Source organism: Mercurialis annua, linkage group LG2 (genome assembly GCF_937616625.2).
Source record: "Mercurialis annua linkage group LG2, ddMerAnnu1.2, whole genome shotgun sequence".
NCBI classification, from domain to species: domain Eukaryota; kingdom Viridiplantae; phylum Streptophyta; class Magnoliopsida; order Malpighiales; family Euphorbiaceae; genus Mercurialis; species Mercurialis annua.
Window position 1 is genome coordinate 7,465,134 of NC_065571.1, and position 17,924 is coordinate 7,483,057.

The 17,924-nt window shown below is 33.7% G+C and overlaps 3 protein-coding genes across 3 annotated transcripts; 2 read left to right on the plus strand and 1 right to left on the minus strand.

Annotated features, from left to right (window-relative positions):
- The first annotated feature begins 3,983 nt into the window (after positions 1 to 3,983).
- LOC126667774 (uncharacterized) lies at positions 3,984 to 8,895 on the plus strand. Its single transcript, XM_050360848.2, has 6 exons — positions 3,984 to 5,003; positions 5,708 to 5,787; positions 5,895 to 6,017; positions 6,630 to 7,448; positions 7,717 to 7,936; positions 8,044 to 8,895. The coding sequence occupies exons 1-6, from the start codon at positions 4,709 to 4,711 to the stop codon at positions 8,571 to 8,573; spliced, it is 2,067 nt and encodes a 688-aa protein (XP_050216805.1). The 5' UTR covers positions 3,984 to 4,708; the 3' UTR covers positions 8,574 to 8,895.
- A 243-nt stretch (positions 8,896 to 9,138) lies between these two features.
- Positions 9,139 to 11,566, minus strand: LOC126667775 (pectinesterase QRT1). The gene is made up of 5 exons (XM_050360849.2): positions 11,047 to 11,566; positions 10,232 to 10,427; positions 9,834 to 10,037; positions 9,510 to 9,745; positions 9,139 to 9,440 (listed from the first exon to the last, which is right to left on the minus strand). The coding sequence occupies exons 1-5, from the start codon at positions 11,340 to 11,342 to the stop codon at positions 9,293 to 9,295; spliced, it is 1,080 nt and encodes a 359-aa protein (XP_050216806.1). The 5' UTR covers positions 11,343 to 11,566; the 3' UTR covers positions 9,139 to 9,292.
- Positions 11,567 to 15,001: 3,435 nt separating this feature from the next.
- On the plus strand, positions 15,002 to 17,751 carry LOC126670709 (30S ribosomal protein S10, chloroplastic). Its single transcript, XM_050364517.1, has 4 exons — positions 15,002 to 15,311; positions 15,567 to 15,626; positions 16,554 to 16,884; positions 17,546 to 17,751. Exons 1-3 carry the CDS (start codon positions 15,084 to 15,086, stop codon positions 16,863 to 16,865), a joined length of 600 nt encoding a protein of 199 aa, XP_050220474.1. The 5' UTR covers positions 15,002 to 15,083; the 3' UTR covers positions 16,866 to 16,884; positions 17,546 to 17,751.
- Positions 17,752 to 17,924: the final 173 nt, after the last annotated feature.

Sequence of the window (17,924 nt, forward strand, 5' to 3'; positions counted from 1 at the left end):
AGTCCAATATAGGGCACAGGGACCAAAGTGGTAATTTAGCCACTTTGTGTCGAAAATGGTAATATTGGATTTTTACGGGAAAGTGCTAATATCGAATTTTGTATTATTTATCGGATATAAATAATGTGTATAAGTCGTAATAAAAGAGTTTAACGATTTAGATATGGACTAAATTGTATAAAAGAAAAGTTTAAAGGATAAATGATAAGAAACAAAAAGAACAAGGATCAAAGTGGGCTTTTAGCCAAATAATATAAGAAAGGAAATATGAAATGAAGAATCAGAGGAAGGTTCGAGAGAAAGGAAAGGTTATCGCCGATTACACCGTTTCGCCGCCGTTTTGCCGTTCGGCGTCCGATTCAAGCGATTTTCGCGGCCATCTCTCCGGAATTCAATCCTCTACTGATCTTGAGCTTTATTTCAAGGTAAATCTTCGGATTTTTGGTGCTAAAAGCAAGTTTATAGGCTGTTTTTATGAGATTGTGATTTTGGGTTGAATTTGACGTTTTTGAAGTTATTATGACATTTATGAAGAAACCGAGATATGGGTATTGACTAGGGAAGTGTTTATCACGTCGGGGTTGTGGCGAAACCCCGGAAAACTTGATTTCCGGGGCTGTGCACGTGGTGCACGACCGTGCACCACGGTGCACGAACGTGTACTTGATTACACGAACGTGTACCTACCGAAGGGCACGCCCGTGCACCCTGACTCACCCCCATGCGTATGCAAGTTATAATTGACCTAGGTATTCGACGTTTTGAGTAATTTGACTCTAAAGAACGGGTTTCGGACCTTGAGAATCATTAATCTCGAGATTAGCTCGACGTTTTAGATATATAATAATAATGGAAAACGTCAAGGACGTTAAGCAATTCTCAATTATGAGAAATAGTATTCGCTAAATCGTTTATACGACTAAAGTTATTGAATACGTAAACAAGTATAAAATGAAATTAAATCCTAAAACTTAAAAGTATTATACGTATAAGAATGCGAGAATCACGTCTAACTATTAACGATTTATCAGACGTGTCAGCGAGTAGTGGAGTCAATAGAGGCGGACTAGCGAGAGCGTACTATCAGATCGATCATATCATTTCTTGGTTTGCGGTCACTGTGAGTTGTACTTTTACTTTCATGTATTAAAACTATTTGATATATATATACTGTTTTCACGCATCACATTATATATAATTGATTGAAATGTTATATGTTTATTTAATTTCTATATATGGGAACTAGTATGCGATCCGAAGAAACTAGCTACCTATTGGGTGTCAATAGGCTGTGTGATCACCAGTATCGAGTCAGTCTAGTATGTTTGCATTTGAGAAATGACTTGACACAGCTGGGAGCTGTTGATGAATATGAAATTTACGATTGGGTTTCTGATACGAGTGAGTACTCGGCTACGGTGTAGTCTGGAGTCCCCGTATCTAGTGGCTGGGCCACCAGCGAGTTGGACTCGCAATTGATATTTACGATTGGGTTAAATGATATATGATTATTTGAGAGATGTGTCGTATGCTAGGATATTAGTTTCGTACGGATCAAATACATGTTTATATGTTTCATATTATTGTTTTCTTGAAATGCGATACTATGTTTTTATACTAATACTGTTAGTAAATGTCAACTAACTCAGTATTTTCCCAAATACTGACCTCTCACCTTTGATGTCTCACAGGTGCTTAGTTTGTGGACCTAGCTAGAAGCCAATTTTGAAGTGCAGAAGTCATCTGTATATGTTAGTTTATGACTTCTGTGAACGCTGCAGTTGTGGTCCTTCGTCGATAGTATAGTAGCCTAGACAGCAGTTCATTTTGATTGTATATATTAACTGTTGTTATTGTTTTATATGCATTTTGATAGGCTACGTGTTTAGTATATAATCCACGGCCCCAGATGCCGGTGAGATGTTTAAAACACTAACTGATGTATATAGTACCGCGAGGCCAGTTCGTACATGATACGGTAATTAGAGCCCGCGAGGTTTTGAAACAGTTAGTGTAAATGTATGATTATATGTTATATATGTATGTTTTCTTCCGTTTGTTGATATTGTTTATTTTATATTATATTATATTTGCGAAAAATTAATTGTGATTTTAGGCTTGCTACGGGTTCCGGAGCTACCACTCCCGTTCCCTAGCGCCGGTTGCGGCTCAAATTTTGGGTCGTGACAGTAACTGTTTTATGAAAAATTTATAATTCGGTGACTTAAAAAATATTTAACCTATTAAAATGTATATATGCTGATTTAGCATATATAGAACGAGATGTTTGAATAATAATAATAAAAAAAATTATCCCCGGATTGCATAAGAGATGATCTTCATAAAACAAATTAAACTTCTACCAGATAAGAAAACACAAACTGCCATCAAGGTAGATAATATAAAATAAAAAAAATATTATTAAAGATTAAATATATTTTAAACATTTTCATTTTGCTTGTTGAAATGCATCTGTATAATCTTCAATATTGAACTTTAATATACTCAAAAAGTGGAATTAATTATGTTTTATTATAGCTGAAAAACAAAAATCACTAAACAATTTTTTTTTATAAATGATCAATAGATTAGTTTAACCACAAATAAATGTATGGCAAAAGAAAAAAAAACTAATTTTACTTACAAAAAAAAAATTAAACTTTTAAAAACATCATCTTTTGAAAAAAGAAAGTCGGGCAATGTGATTTATAGTACATCGCGGCCTTACAAATGCATTGATTTAGCAAACACTACAAGAAATTTAATTTTTGGAAACGTGAGTTGTCGTTGTGAAAAGCTAAAATATGGTTGTTAAAAGTTTTTAACAACGATAAACGTGGTTGTGCGTGTTGGCGTAATGTAATGTTTTTTATAACGACCTTTTCTAATAATGGTCGTTGCTATAGGTTTTACAAAATCTATAAGATTGGTTATTAAAAGTTATTAATAACTATAAAAAGTCGTTGTCAAAACATTGTAATATTAATTATTATTTAAATATATATATAATTTTAGAATTTTTTTTATTTTTATAATTTAAAATTACAATTATTATTAAAATTTAATATTTTTTACTTTTTGATTGATATATTACAACAAAAGTAAAAAATATTTTTATAGTGAAGGGTGGGTTTTTTTATAGTGAGAATGCATCATTCTCATTTCACTTATTTTCAATGTGGGATTTTAACTATTCCTTCTTTTTGTAGCAACGAAATTATTTGTCGTTGTGAAATGATAATATTTAAAAACGACACATATTAAATCGTTGGTAAAGCAAATAATTTACAATGACATGATTAGTCGTTGTAAAATAATTATCTTTAAAAACGATATAAATTAAGTCGTTGCTAAAAGTATAACTTTTAATAACGATTTTATTAGACGTTGTAAAATAATTATATTTAGAAACAACATTAAAATAATCGTTATAAAAGGTATATGTATTGTAACGATTTTAATGGTCGTTATAATAGACCGTTGCTAAAATTCTGATATCGATAAGTTATAACGATTATAATATTCTCTTCATCTCTTCTCGAACGGCGGCAGCGAGTAACGATGATATAGGTTTTGAATTGGAGTTGGAATTGAGAAAGAAAAAATGGGAGATGGAGAGAACATCCCTAAGATCGTATTTTTCAAGTTTAGAAAGCATAAAAAAAGAAAAAAAAGAAAAGCTAAATCTCTAAACTGAAATTTACGTCCGTATTTGTTTAAATAATTTGGCTAAATTCGGTGTTTTGTCTAATTAATCCTATATTTATAAACATTTAACTGAAAATAGGTAGTTTTACAAACAGCCCAATAATGTAGGCTTGGAGACCCATGGACACCCCATTATGAATGGATAGAAAGTGGACTAGTAAGCCCAAGTTTACAGTTTTGAATATAAAGGAAAAGAAGCTATCCAAATCCAAAACCCAAAAGTAAATGGCCCAAATCCAACAATCAATTCAATCATACCATTTCATCTTACCAAACAGCTAACTTTTTCATCACCAAGTTTTTCAACCCTTTCTCTCTCATCTTAATTATCACCACCCACCTCACTTCACCTGCATGCCAAAACTCTCAAAAACCACCGCTCATTAATCAAAACCATGTCTAATTCCTCCATTCTTTCTCCACTTCTCACCTCATCGCCGCCGTCTCTCCGCCCTGCCCTCCTCTCCTCCTCCTCCACTGTCCAGTCAACATATCCAAAACCTCATATTCTCACCCATTTCTTGAACCCACTGTAAAAGTAAAACCGCCGTCACAAAGCTCAAAGCTCTTGTTTTTTTCAAGACCCAGCTTTTTTTTCACTTGGGTTTTTGTTTTTGTCGATGCCCATTTAATGATTCTCTTAGTTGATTCAGTCAAAGCCGTTTCTTGGTGTTTCTTGGTTTTTTCTAACTCCAATTTTAGTTTTCTTGACTTGGTTACTGATCTACTTTCCGATTTGCAAACCGTCGATTTTTCTTTGTTCTGGTCGGTTTTCTCTAGCACTTACTTATTTGGTCGAGTTCTTTGAGTTTTTTCAGCTCAAACTTTGCGGTGGCTTCTAGGGTTTTGAGTTTTAGCTTTAGGGTTTGATTTCTGATCTAATTTTGTTTAAGCTTATGTTGGAAAAAGATAACAATTTTAACTATTTTAGATGTCTAAGTAATCATAGTTACTAGTGGGATTTTAGGGTTTTATTAGCTCTATTTTGTTCTGTTCCAAGATGACTGGAAATGGCCATTGTTTTGTGGAGTGGAAAGAGCAATTTGTTTCGCAGGAGCGAGGCAACCGGGTGGTTCACTATTTCTTGAAAGATTCTGCTGGAGAATCTGTTCGTGCAGTTATCGGAACTGAGAGGAGTGTTCGGCATATGTTCTATGTTGTTGCTGAGGAGTTTGTTGAGGCTTATGGTGCTGAACATTCTATCCATGCTGGTTTTAAATGGAGGTCGAGAAGGGAGGTTGTTGACTGGCTTACTTCTATGCTATCGAAGCAGCATTTTCAGGGGGACCGATCTAGTATGTTTATCTCGTTTTGGATTCTTTTAACTTTGCTACTTACTTTTGGATAATATGTTGTGATGGAATATGATATTTGAAGTTGTAATTATCGATCTGTAGTATGGTTTGCGTGTCATAAATTGATTATTTGTTGTAAAGGATGACTGCCATAATGCAATAAGAGCTGCCGGAAAATTTTAGCACATTAATATTCTTTTGAATGGGTTGCTTAAAGCAGAAATGCAGAAATAACTATTTAAGGTCATTCCTTTATAAGAAGAATCTGATCACATTAGTATTGGTTAATTTTAAGGGTCATACTTTTATTTGTTCATCCTTGCTTGTGATTAAGTTTGTTCGTTTATTTTGTTGAAAATTATTTTTGCGTTGTGGTGTTTCATACAACTTTGTAGATATGTGAAATACTTTAAATGAAAAGCTTTTTTACTGGATTATATATATGATTAGGCATTTCCATTTCAATCCCTACAAAACCGCATATGCGTTATATCATATGTCCCGATGTTGTAGTCATCCTTGGTTCATTTATTGGTATTTGGTACTTTGGTAGATTATATCTTCTTTTCTCTTTATAGTAATAGTCAGGGTATTAACTGTCTATAGCTACTTGTACATCTGGCTAATGGCTTTATTTTTCTCCTATTATTTAGTTGCCTTATGCTTTATTAGTACCCCTTAATTAGAATATTTTTTGATGCCAGAATCACCTAAATGCGATGTAACACAAGTTTTAGAATCTCCTGAATATTCCATGAATGGATTCAGCTCTCAACAGACACAGGTATGAGATGCAGAATTCAGTGCTTTCTTCTTCTCTATTTTTATCTTGCTTTTTTGGGTTATTATTTTGAATTAATGCTCCGATGTACATGTAACATATGTTTGCAGGGTCGTATTTCTAGAAACTTGAGTGGCCATAATTCAGACATTGTGTGGTCAGGCACTGCATGGGCATGTGGTAAACGGCTCAAACATTATCCAGCATTTTGCAGAAATGGGATTACGATAGCAGTAAGTATCCATTGCTGAATTGAAGTTTTAATGGAAAAAGCTAGGGCTTTGAATTTGTGATGTGCGGAGAATAGGTCTCCTTAACCCAACTTTCTTATCTTTAAATAGAATGTACTATTTTATTTGGTAAGTTAATTAATAGAAATGTTCGCTTGAATTTGGCTCTCTTGCCTTCACAAACCTATACAGAAGAGAATAGTCTTAAAGAGGGTATCTCTAACACTTGTTGAAATTATTGAAATTTTTCCTTGTTTTATCTGAAAACATGAAGAGCAGCTTCAATTAGGCTAGAAATATGGACAGTTATATCAAGTTGTGCATGAACCACTTGATAAGTGTTCAGGAAAAATTAGATTTGTTGGAAACAAAGAGATGCATGTCTGATGGCAGATCAGTATACTATTAACTTGTATGGCAAATTCCCAATGAACTCAATATGCAAACGGATTAATGCACAAATTTCTAATTGAGGTGTTCTTACCAGCTTGAGAAATGATTGGTTTTATCTCACTTTTCGTCAAGAACAATAGCATGTAATTGTTGTTTTATTTATTTATAAGATCAGTTGCTCTTATAATAGTCCATGACCTTTCCTTGTTGTACAAATTACAGATCCAGTCCTTTGTTTTTGTTATGGCTAAAGGAGAGAATCATTACTTAGCTTATTTGGAAGATATGTATGAAGACAAGAGGGGACAAAAAAAAGTAAAAGTGAGGTGGTTTCATCATAACCAGGAAGTCAAGGGTGTAGTTCCTCTAAGAAATGCTCACCCTAAAGAAGTTTTCATCACTCCTTATTCTCAGGTCATTAGTGCAGAATGTGTTGATGGTCCTGCAATAGTCTTAACTCGTGAACATTATGAGGAATGCATGGCTGCATTTCCTAACATCTTGGTAAATAAAGTACACTTGTGCTTTAGGCAGTTTAGAGGCAATAAAACAAAGCCTTTCGATTTGAGTAAATTACGTGGGTACTTTGATCAGCCAATTCTCTCTTGTTTGAATTCCAAATCATTGCCTAGGGTTGACTCGATAGGTTACGGGACTGCTGAAGAAGATGAAGAATTTGTCCGAGAAGACGATATAAGGTTGGGATCCAAGAGGACAAGAAGAAGCGGTAGAGGGAGTGAAACATTGATGACAGATCATTCACGAGTTGGCATTTCTGGTAACCAGATGATGAATTTTGAGGATACCTTTATGAATATAAGGTTTCGCAAGTCGGCCAAGAGATTGCTTCCCCTCAAGCATGTTGCGTCTCAGTTTCGATACAACCCACAATATAAGGTTGATGAGAAGATTGAATTGTTGTGTCAAGACAGTGGTATACGAGGCTGCTGGTTTAGGTGTACAGTCTTGCAGGTTTCTAAAAAACAGATAAAAGTCCAATATGATGATTTGCGAGATGAAGATGAATATGGCAATCTTGAGGTAATTCCTTTTTTATGTTGACATCTGTTTAGATGACTTATTTAACATCATGTTTCGTTTTTTGTTTTATTTAAGCATGAAAATCAAATAATTCTCTTACAGTACCAAGAATAACTACTTATAGTAAAGGGAATTTCAGTATTAATGTGGATTGGAGAACTGCATTTATGGTAATTTGGGTACATCAGGAAATTTTGTTGGTAGTGAAAATGAAATTTTAAGTTCCATTGTAGTTGTACCAATTATTGACTCTTCATATAAATTGTAGGAATGGATCCCAGCTTTCAAAGTGGCAATACGTGATAAACTTGACATGAGGTTTTTAGGCCGTCCAACTATTCGACCAGTACCTCCTCTAAATGAACAAAAAGACATTGCTCTGGAAGTCGGCTCTGCAGTTGATGCATGGTGGAGTGATGGTTGGTGGGAGGGGGTGGTAACAGGAGCGGATAGTGGCAGCGATGATGTTCTGCAAGTTTATTTTCCTGGTAAGCTTGACATTGACAAGCTGTATTTGAACTTTTTTTATTTCATTCCCCATTAGGCTCCTCTATTATTTTCTATCCTTATCTGCGTCATAAACTGTTTATATTAGGTGAAAGCTTCTTCTTGAGCATACACAAAAAGGATCTTAGAATTTCGAGAGATTGGGTGGGAAATCAATGGATCGATGTTCCATCGAAATGTGACATACTTCCAGCCGTATCTGCGTCCATCAGTCCAGGCACCAAAATGTCACTTTCTGCAGCCATTTCCAAGGACTTGAAGCCTGATGGTCATGCTGTGTCTGGGTCTGAAGTTCCTATTGGCGCTGAACTTGATAATATTGAAGAGGAAAAGCCTGACGTAGTTCCATTACCCAATACTGATAGCATTCCAGAAGACATGGACTGTGATGATAATAGGAAGCCTCCATCATCAGATGACAAAGCTGATGAAGCTGGTGGTAGCGACATTAATGTTGGATATGATAAAGTAGATGAAGTAGAGGGTACTAATGGAGACGAGGTTGATGGTGATGGTGATGGTGATATTAAGGGCAATGATGACAAATTAGATATAGAGGCGTTTGAGACTTCTGAGCAGGACTGTAAAGCTTTGGAAATCACGGAAGTGGCAGCATAGGCTGTCTAAAAAAGGCGGTAATGCATTATCTTAATGTTGTCATAATGCTGCATATATGCATAGGTTTCATATGTTAGTCTGAATGCCATTGTATATATTAACATGAGAACTTGGTTGGCATTCATAGATGTACAGAAATCATATTAGATTTTTGAGGTTTCTGCTGTAACTGGAATTAAAAATTTGGATTGATGTTTCAATTCCATCGCTCGGAAGCCCCTATTTGAGTCGGATCTCTCAAAGCGGTTTGCTTCTTGCTTGTAAGTTGTACTCTGACAAAAATTGAAAGTTAAATACATATTCTGTACCCTCTTTTGTGGTTGTTCAATTGTCTGAATGCTAGTGTAGCTTTTAAGTTTGCTCTAGTTTGTTGTCTATTATACTATGCCGGTGTGCAACTGTGTACTTGTTTACATTGAAGCATGTCGGCCTCTGCGGCTGATCTTATCAGATGTTCGCACTATGACTGAGTTATTAGTAATTTTATGATATGATACTGATTCAATTTTTTATGTTTTGATAAACTGTTTTCTTTCCTCTATTGAATGTAGAAGCAATCAATGGATAGAGAAAAATATGAATGAAATTTTTTTACAACTTAGCTGTCCTGTGCATGCTTTAGCCTTTATGACATAGTAAATCCGCCGGTAAAGCCGGATTTAAAAAAATGAAAACTATAACACAATTTGATAAGATGAACTATAAGAAAGAAATAAAAGCTATAGTCTAAGCCATTCATCTCCTTTTATGAATTGCATATCTAAGAAAGGTCTTACTTCCTCATAACTGAAAGTCTTTGACCATGGGACTCGACCTCCTGTTTCCGCTCCTCTTCCGCTACATTCGTATTCTCCAAAAAACACGGTCCTGCAAGCATTTTTTTAAACTGTTATTACTGAATCTAATGTTTTTAAGGTTTTGACAGAAGAATTGTACTTTTGCCTGTCCGGGTTGTTCCAGTCGCTCCATCCCGGAGGAGTTATGATGTCATCAATGAAACAGTAGGAGTATATAGCCCTCGAATAATTTCCCCAAGCTCTTCCGAGAAGGATTTTTCCGGTTCCGTTAATGATACAGCCTACGAAAGAGAAACCTGAATCGTCAAACGGTGTATCCCTGTGATGAGCTGCAATTGCTCCAGATCTTTTAGCTGTTGATTGAAGCACACAGTCCTGTTTTTACACCAACCTCATTATTTAAAACAATCACAAAATAAACGCCTAGAAAATACAAAATATATCTAAAATTAAATTGTTGAACCTGAAAAAGTGATCGTCCTCTACCAAATATAAAATCTACAGCTCCTTGAATGTGACATTTGTAAAAAAAATGTGATCCAGTCTCATCTAATAGAGTGTCCTGTGTTCCCAATATTCTAACTTTATGAAAAAATGACTTGTCTGCAGAAACTCTCAGTGCTACCGCTTGCATTCCAAATTCTCCAGGCTCTGCCACTACTGTATTCTGTCATTGTTCTAACCATCAAATTATAGTACTTAATCATAATATTTTCCGCACAAAAATATATGTTTCGCTTTTCATTTCCGTGTCCAGAAATACTTATATAAAATTCCGAAACTCTATATTTATATAGTTCCGGCATTTTTACGTTTTAATATTTTTATTTCCGTGCTGCATAGATAGAAACATTATCTTACCTCGAAAGTGACTCCAGTAGCGCAGAAATAGTCGGATTCTATGGTGACGGAGGCCGATCTATACGTTCCTAATTCAACTCCACTGCTGTCAATATCAGAAGCTTTGTTGTTCCAAGTAATCACAGTGTCAGCACATTTACTTTCTTTTCCAATGAATGATACATATGGCTTGCTTCTTGGTACAAACACTTTTTCTCTGCATAAAGATCCAATAAAATTATCAAATCCTCATGAAATTAGTATTATGAAAAAAATTTGATTTCTCCTATGATATGCAAAAACTGATACTAGGTCGTACATGCTTGTCCTAAATGTAACCACCTCAAATTAACCACGTAGCTAAAATTATGTCCCCACTTACTAAAAAAAAGCTAGCGTAACTGCAAAATAATGCTCAGTTTTAAAATTGTAACTTCCCCTAAAAAAAATCCAAACTTAAAACTTTAATCAAATATTTACGGTATTTTTTTACCCGGACCTGGTTGGTAGAGTTTCAAGTTCGGACATCTCTATTTCAAATTGTAATCAGAAAAGAAAATAAGTGTACGAATTTTGTAAAAACATTAAGCAATCTCAAAAAAATTATTACTTTATAATATGTAGCTAAAAGAAGCATGCACACTTCTTTGGATCGATATTTTCCGTTTTAGAAACCCGTCGGCGACTTAATGTTTTGGATACACAACTTCATTTTTAAATAAAAATGCTTAAAATAACACTGTTTCGCCAATACGTGTTTAATGTTCCATTTTCCATGGAAAGACCTTAAAATAAAAAACAGTAAATGCAAATTTAACAAAATATATAACACAAACCTGTAAATTCCAGGAAGAATATAAATCTTGACTCTCTGAGTATTATTTTCTGGAACCAAATCAATACCACCTTGAACAGTTAAAGAATCGCCTTCACCATTCATATCAACTACAATAATTTTGCTTCTGTTAAAATCAAATCTAGAATTCAATCTGGCTTTATCTTCATCAACTTTCATATCATCCCAACTAATAAAACTTTTCTCAAAAAGTACCGTTTCACTTTCACAAAACCCTACTTCAAAACAACCTAAAAAACACATGAAAACTACCACAAAAACACTTGATCTTTCCATATATATATCCGTTCCGGGTTAATTTTCTACGAAAACAAGCGAACGGGTGACAGAAAATGAGTTAAAACGTAAGGATTGAAACCAAGAACATGCATTATTCTGTAAAATCTTATAAATAGTGTTGTTTTGTATTATTTTTGTTTGGTTTGCAAGAAAGTTGAAAGGGTGTGAAATGAGGTGAGTGTAATAAATATAAGAGAAGAGGAGCGTGTGTTGTAGTATGAAATAATGAATAATGATAGTAGCAAAAGAGCATGGTGGTGATCAATTAAATGCATGTAAAATAAAACTAACGAAAAAACAAAAGATTTACTACAATTTTTAGAGTTAATAGGTTAGTCATGAAATTTATGCAAAGTTTTTAGAATAATGAAGCTTTTTTTGTTGAATATTTGAGTTAGTAATGGAAGAAAAAGGTGGTGTTTGTTAATGGGTAGTTAAGAGAAAGTGTTAAAAAGCAAAAAAAAGAATTATTTACATGTTGAGCAGTTATGGTTTTTTTATAGCTGAAACTGCTGAAGATTAGTAATTATGGATTTGCCTTTTGGAATTTTTGAAATAAATAAATTTGATTGTTTTAATTTTGATTTAAAGAAGTGTGGAAATAATTTTTGGAGGCATTTAAAACGAGCTTAAGTATTTGTAACTGCCCAATAATGTTTAAACTCTTTAAAAGGGAAGAACTAATCAAATAAAGCAGAAATGGTGAAATTCTTGCAATTAAATTAACCAGTGCAGGTAAGAATTTCTCGTGATATGAAGAAATTTATTTATTTTTATGATCATATATGAAGAAATCATTAATTCATATATGAGTAGACATATTTAATGGATCGAGTATTCGTTCTGCCCGTTTGAATTAGATTTGAACACTTAATTTTCTATAAAGTTTGATCATGCTTTAATCTTATATTAAAATTATTTTTATACGGGCTGACTCAAATATTATTTTTAAGGTTTGATGTTTTAAAAATATTAATTTTTTGAATGTGGTCAATTTAACTAATTGTTTAAAAACATTAATTCTTAGCTAATTTTATATTTTTAACTTTCAATTTAATGGCTTATTCATGAAAAACCCGAACTTTACTGAAAATTTTCAACTCTAACAAAACCTGATTTTTTTTTTCAATTGAAAAACACTTATCAAAAATTAGAATACAATTTGCAAATTGAAAAAAAAAAGTTAAAAATAATTTGGTTTTTTTTGGATAAATATATTTTTAAATTGAGTAGTTGGCTAAAATTGAAAATGTACTTATTAAAAATAGATTAAGTTGATTTTAAAAGTTTTAAATGAAATTGACCGCACTCGTAAAAGTTTAATTTTTTAGATGATCAACCCTATTTTTAATTAAAATTTTGTGTTTTTTTTTTGAAAAAATGATAGGAATGCATTTTTTTTTACAATTCGGGACAAAAGAACGCTTGTAGAAGGAATTGAACTCACGGTCTATTTTTTTATTCCTTCCGAAAAGCTAGTGTGAAATGCCTTATGTAATTTCTTTGTAGCTATACACTAAACACTAAGCAACTCACGCCAAACAAGGGCTTGATCATTGTCTAACACTTATACTATTTGGTCTATAGCTCATTGGTAATAATAGAAACACATACAAATTTAATTTATAATTCAATTTTAATAAAAAATACTAATTTTATGAAACAGCTTTTACTGCTGTTTTTCTTTTTAAAGTTTGTACTGTTGTTTATAAATCTTTGTTCCACGAACAATGCCATATTTGGTTCATTGATGATCTATTTAATTCACAAGAAAGAAATAAACAAACGGTTCGACCTCAAGAAATGTTTGCATGTCCTTTGAGCATAATGATTCCACCAAGCGTATGGTCTTGTACAAACTTTTACTTCCTCAAGATTGAGTTTATGTTTTTTAGCCATTGTAGTAGATTCAGCTCTCATGTGTGAAATTTTGAGTCTCCATATTTTTTCTATTTATGTAGCCAATTGATGCCATAGGGCACGACGTCTTCATTGTACTTTACAATTTCTCATGTCTTTTTAAATTGTTATATTTGTTAGAAATGATAATGAGTGGATTTGGAGAAGTTTTTGGTATATTTGATTTGGATAATATCTTTGTACTATCAGCATGGGCGGAATTAGGGGAGTAAATGAACCGAGTCGAGCTGAGTTTTGAAGTGTTCATGTTCAGCTCGTTTAGCGAGCAAGGTATTCATGTTCCGTTCATGTCCATTCGAACTTTGAACTATTCATTTTCGGTTCATTTAAATTTTATAGTGTTCATATTCGACTCGTGTTCAACACGTATTTGTTCGTTTATCCGCTAAACGAACGAGCTTGCAAACGCGCTCGTGAATAAGCTCACCGAACAAGTTCGATAAGTACTAAACGAGCTCGTTCATGAGCCCCTTCATGAACTGGTTCGCTTAGCAAACATATAAAATTCACGAGCATTAAACTACGTTAATTTCTTATGTCAAAACTATAGTGTCTTTAAACCCATGTAATTTTAGAATTATATAAGATATTTATATAATTTAATTTAAACGTGATTTAGTTCGCGAACACCTAATCGAATTTCTAAACGAGCTTGTTCACGAACTACTAATCGAGTTGTTCGTAACCTAAACGAGCCGAACAACATTATTTTCATATTCGGCTTGTTTAAATTAATGAAATTAAAATCAAGTTCGAGTTTGGTTCATTTAGAAAACGAACCAAACTCAAACTGAGTTCTTATCGAGCCGAACACTGAGCTGCTCACAAGCAGCTCGGTTCGTTTACATCCGTAGGCGGAATTAGGGGCAGAGTGAGCAGCTGCTTCCCCATCTTCTACCGCTCTTCGTATCGTCTCTATTTCCGTCACTGATTATGATATCAAAAAGTAGGTCTACAAATATCAAATTAATATTTTAAAACAAAAGAAAGTTTCTTCCTCGGGAAAACTCGTAATGAAGCTATTGTCTTTTTACTTTTGGTAATGAAGAAAGGGTCAACGCGTTCGCTAAACTTGTGACACATGATCATATATTTACTTGTTTGAGCAACTAACTCCGAAATTTTTTATTTTTGGCTCAGATTACCCCATAATTGTATTTTTTAAAATGTGTGAAATATAAATCGGAGGTGAGAGATGCAAAACATAAATTAGAAAATTCTCTAATTGTTGTGATAAAATTATCCTAAATCTGTTTTTTTTTTTCAATTAGGGGAGGGCATTATAAACATTCATAGCTCATTTCAATTTAACTATCACAACTTTTATAAGTTTGGTCTGTCAACTTACAGTTTTATTTAATTAACTTCCTTAAATTTTATATTTATAATATTTAACTCCTTATCAAAGTTAAAATTGATACAAATAACACAACTAAAAACTGATTTTAAATTATATTGTTATTGAAACATTAAATTTTAATGATCTAATGAATTATTAGTATGACTATAATACACACTTCTAACTTTGCGTTAGTTAATGATTCAGGAATAAAAAATTGAAAGTTCAGATATCCAATTAAGTAAACTTAAAATTAGAGGGTCTAATAAGAACAAAAATCAGGACCCAGTTATGGCTTTTTTCCATTTCCAACATTTTACAGGCTATGAATAAGCCCATCCAAATCAAGGCCCAAGTAATAATCTGAAAATGAAATTTTTTTAAAAAAAAGAAAAGAATTGGATAATTGAAGAAGAAAAACTGAGAGAGGTTATTATCATCAGTTCTCTGTACTGTATAGCTGAACAAAGAAGATAAAAATGGCAGCTTCTTCTTCAATTACCACTACACTAATCCCTTCTCTCGCAACTTCTGCTTCCTTTACGTATAAAACGCCAATAACCAAGCTCTTTTCCTCTTCTTCTTCCTTATCTAATTCTATTAATACCCTCAAACTCTCACCTTCAACAACCCGGGTTTTCGCTGCTCCTGAGACTCTGGACCCACCTGTTCAAACCCTTGATGAACCCGACACTGATACTTTTCAGGTCTGTTTACGTTTCTTTGCTTGTTTTTCGTTTGGTTACTGAGAAATGCGAGAAAATTTCTCAATTTTAAGTTGAGTTTGAGTTTTTCAGATTTGTTTAGAGTTTGTGGGTTTTTCTTTGTACTTCAAATTACTGGATTTAGTTTGGCAAAAAAAAAATTGAGGGTGTGACAATGTGTTTAGTTTGTCAGAAATTTAGGGGAAAGATATAGTTAGCTGCTGTTATTTATTATCTTGTTAAATTTGTGTGTTGCAGATTGGGGACTCTGAGACTCCCAGTGTACCGTCAATCAGCATTGCAGCAGATGCAGACGAGGTATGCTCTATCTTGCACGAACTCATCTCGAGTCATATGTTTTCGCGTTTTATTTAGGTTTCTGAAAGTGCATTTGAAACTCCGAAACTGTGTATTTATAAACCTATTCACGTATAAAAATATGGTTTCGCGGCCGTTTCATAGGGTATTGTTCTCTTGTCATGTTGAGAAGAAACAAAATAGTGAACATTGTGAAATGTGTATTTAACTGTTTTACTGAACAATATCATGTTAAATTGCTGACAAACCTAAAACAAGTGTCTTTGGTTCTCGGTCAATTGTGCGGTGTAGTACAATACACCAATGTAACACAAATGTTATGATTCAGAGTCTAACATGAATGGATCATGCGTATTTCTTTTAGCTTTTTCATGATCTCATAGGTGGCGGTTTTTATGCATTCCATCATTCCCTTCATGCATATGTTTTTTTTTGTTGAAGAGTAAGATACGGTGTCTTCTATTCAAGTCTCTTCTGGACTGTGATTGGAAATGTCTTCATATTTCAGGTTGTGCTGGTTAGTTAGGAAACTGTAATGTACTAGATGGACATAATATGGCATGATAATTTACTTAACGCTGAACTGATTGAAGTTATTTTCATGCAATTTGGATCGCTGCATCTGAAAATAATAAGACGGCATTAGTTCTGAAGGGTATTTTATCCATGAAAATCTCGTAGTTCTAGTGATAAGATCATCTGCCTAGTACATACAGGCATTGAAGTCTAGAAAAGCATATGAGTTGGTTCAGTCTAACACTAAACCATCATTGAATGGTGTAATCACCCTTACCATAGACTTGCATATTGGTTTCAAAGTTATGAGCCTCTTATTGGAATAATGATCGACTCTGTACGTAGTACGTACTTTCCAAAATCATTCATACGAGCCTAACTTTTCATGCTATCTTGTGTTTCTGTTCTCAGCTGGCACCAAAGCAGAAAATCAGAATTAAGCTAAGATCTTACTGGGTGCCTTTGATTGAGGATTCTTGCAAGCAGATAATGGATGCTGCTAGGACTACCAATGCAAAGACAATGGGTCCTGTACCCTTACCGACAAAGAAGCGTATCTATTGTGTGCTAAAATCCCCTCATGTGCACAAGGATGCAAGATTCCATTTTGAGATCAGAACCCATCAACGCCTAATAGATATTCTCTACCCTACTGCCCAGACAATAGATTCATTGATGCAACTCGACCTTCCTGCCGGCGTTGATGTGGAGGTCAAGCTCTGAAAAAGTAACACAAAGTTAGGTAAAATTCTTGAAATTCTTACATTGCTACATAGTATGCCCTTTACTCACCTCTCTAAATATTGGCTAGATGAAAAGTTCAAGTGTATGATATTTGAACATACGAAGTCTTTAACAACTTGATAGCAATTTTCTTGAGGTTTCTGTAGGTTTCTTCTCGTTCTTGCGTAACTAGTGACTTGTACATGGTAGGAAATAATGATAGTTGTTATGATAATGTTAATATGGACGGAATAATGACTATTCACGGTATTTAGTCCATCAAAATTTCTCAGATGTTATTTGCTTCTCTCCCAAGGTCTTAGAATTAGTCGTAGCTAAACAGCATTTTGTGCCAAAATCTTTGGCTTCATTCGACCTTCCTTTTCCATTGTCTGCGATAAAACCTGAACTTCACAATTGGCAGCTTCCCTCTGTAGATCAAATATAGTTGCACGGAATTAAGCTACTCAATAAACTTCCCCCATTCCGAGCGATGGTTGAAGCCTTGAACTTCTTGTAAGAAAATTTAATGAGATGACATTGGAAAATTATCGAATCAACTTCATGTACTTATTATTTGGTTGTTCCTGTGTGTTTTATGTACCATGTTAATTTTGCTTGTGATATATGTTGGTGATTTTCATTTTTCTGAAATCTTAACGCAAAGATTGTCATTTTAGGAGTTGTATTTTCCTAAGAAAAGCAAGCTAAGGAGAACTACTATTCCATTCAAGATTGAAGAAGGTGTTGCTTGAACAAGAGTAGTAAAAGTGTTCCATTTGCCCTCATGAATTGTAAGAAATGTGTAAAATTCACTGATGCTGCTAAGATATTAGCAATGAAAAATAGGAACAAAGAGCTTTTTAGTTGTATTAACATTTTCTTAGCCTGCTTTCTTTGTTTAGTTTGGTTGCCTGCTCTGATTGTGATAGTCATCAGGTTTTTATTGTGTTGAATTGTTTTGAGCTCAGTATATTCACAGGTTTTCGACCAAAAAAAACATACAGTGACATCAATTTGTGAAATTCTTATCTAAATTGTATCTACTGTCATAGGGAG

Bases quoted from the DNA above. Each gene is read 5' to 3' on its own strand.
- LOC126667774 (XM_050360848.2), top strand. From the start codon at position 4,709: ATGACTGGAAATGGCCATTGTTTTGTGGAGTGGAAAGAGCAATTTGTT. The intron at 5,788-5,894 runs GTATGAGATGCA...ATATGTTTGCAG, and splicing joins TCAGCTCTCAACAGACACAG to GGTCGTATTTCTAGAAACTT. The intron at 7,937-8,043 runs GTAAGCTTGACA...TGTTTATATTAG, and splicing joins TCTGCAAGTTTATTTTCCTG to GTGAAAGCTTCTTCTTGAGC.
- LOC126667775 (XM_050360849.2), bottom strand. From the start codon at position 11,342: ATGGAAAGATCAAGTGTTTTTGTGGTAGTTTTCATGTGTTTTTTAGGT. The intron at 10,038-10,231 runs GTAAGATAATGT...GAACAATGACAG, and splicing joins CTACTGGAGTCACTTTCGAG to AATACAGTAGTGGCAGAGCC. The intron at 9,746-9,833 runs GTTCAACAATTT...GTGTAAAAACAG, and splicing joins GAGGACGATCACTTTTTCAG to GACTGTGTGCTTCAATCAAC.
- LOC126670709 (XM_050364517.1), top strand. From the start codon at position 15,084: ATGGCAGCTTCTTCTTCAATTACCACTACACTAATCCCTTCTCTCGCA. The intron at 15,312-15,566 runs GTCTGTTTACGT...TGTGTGTTGCAG, and splicing joins CCGACACTGATACTTTTCAG to ATTGGGGACTCTGAGACTCC. The intron at 15,627-16,553 runs GTATGCTCTATC...TTCTGTTCTCAG, and splicing joins TTGCAGCAGATGCAGACGAG to CTGGCACCAAAGCAGAAAAT.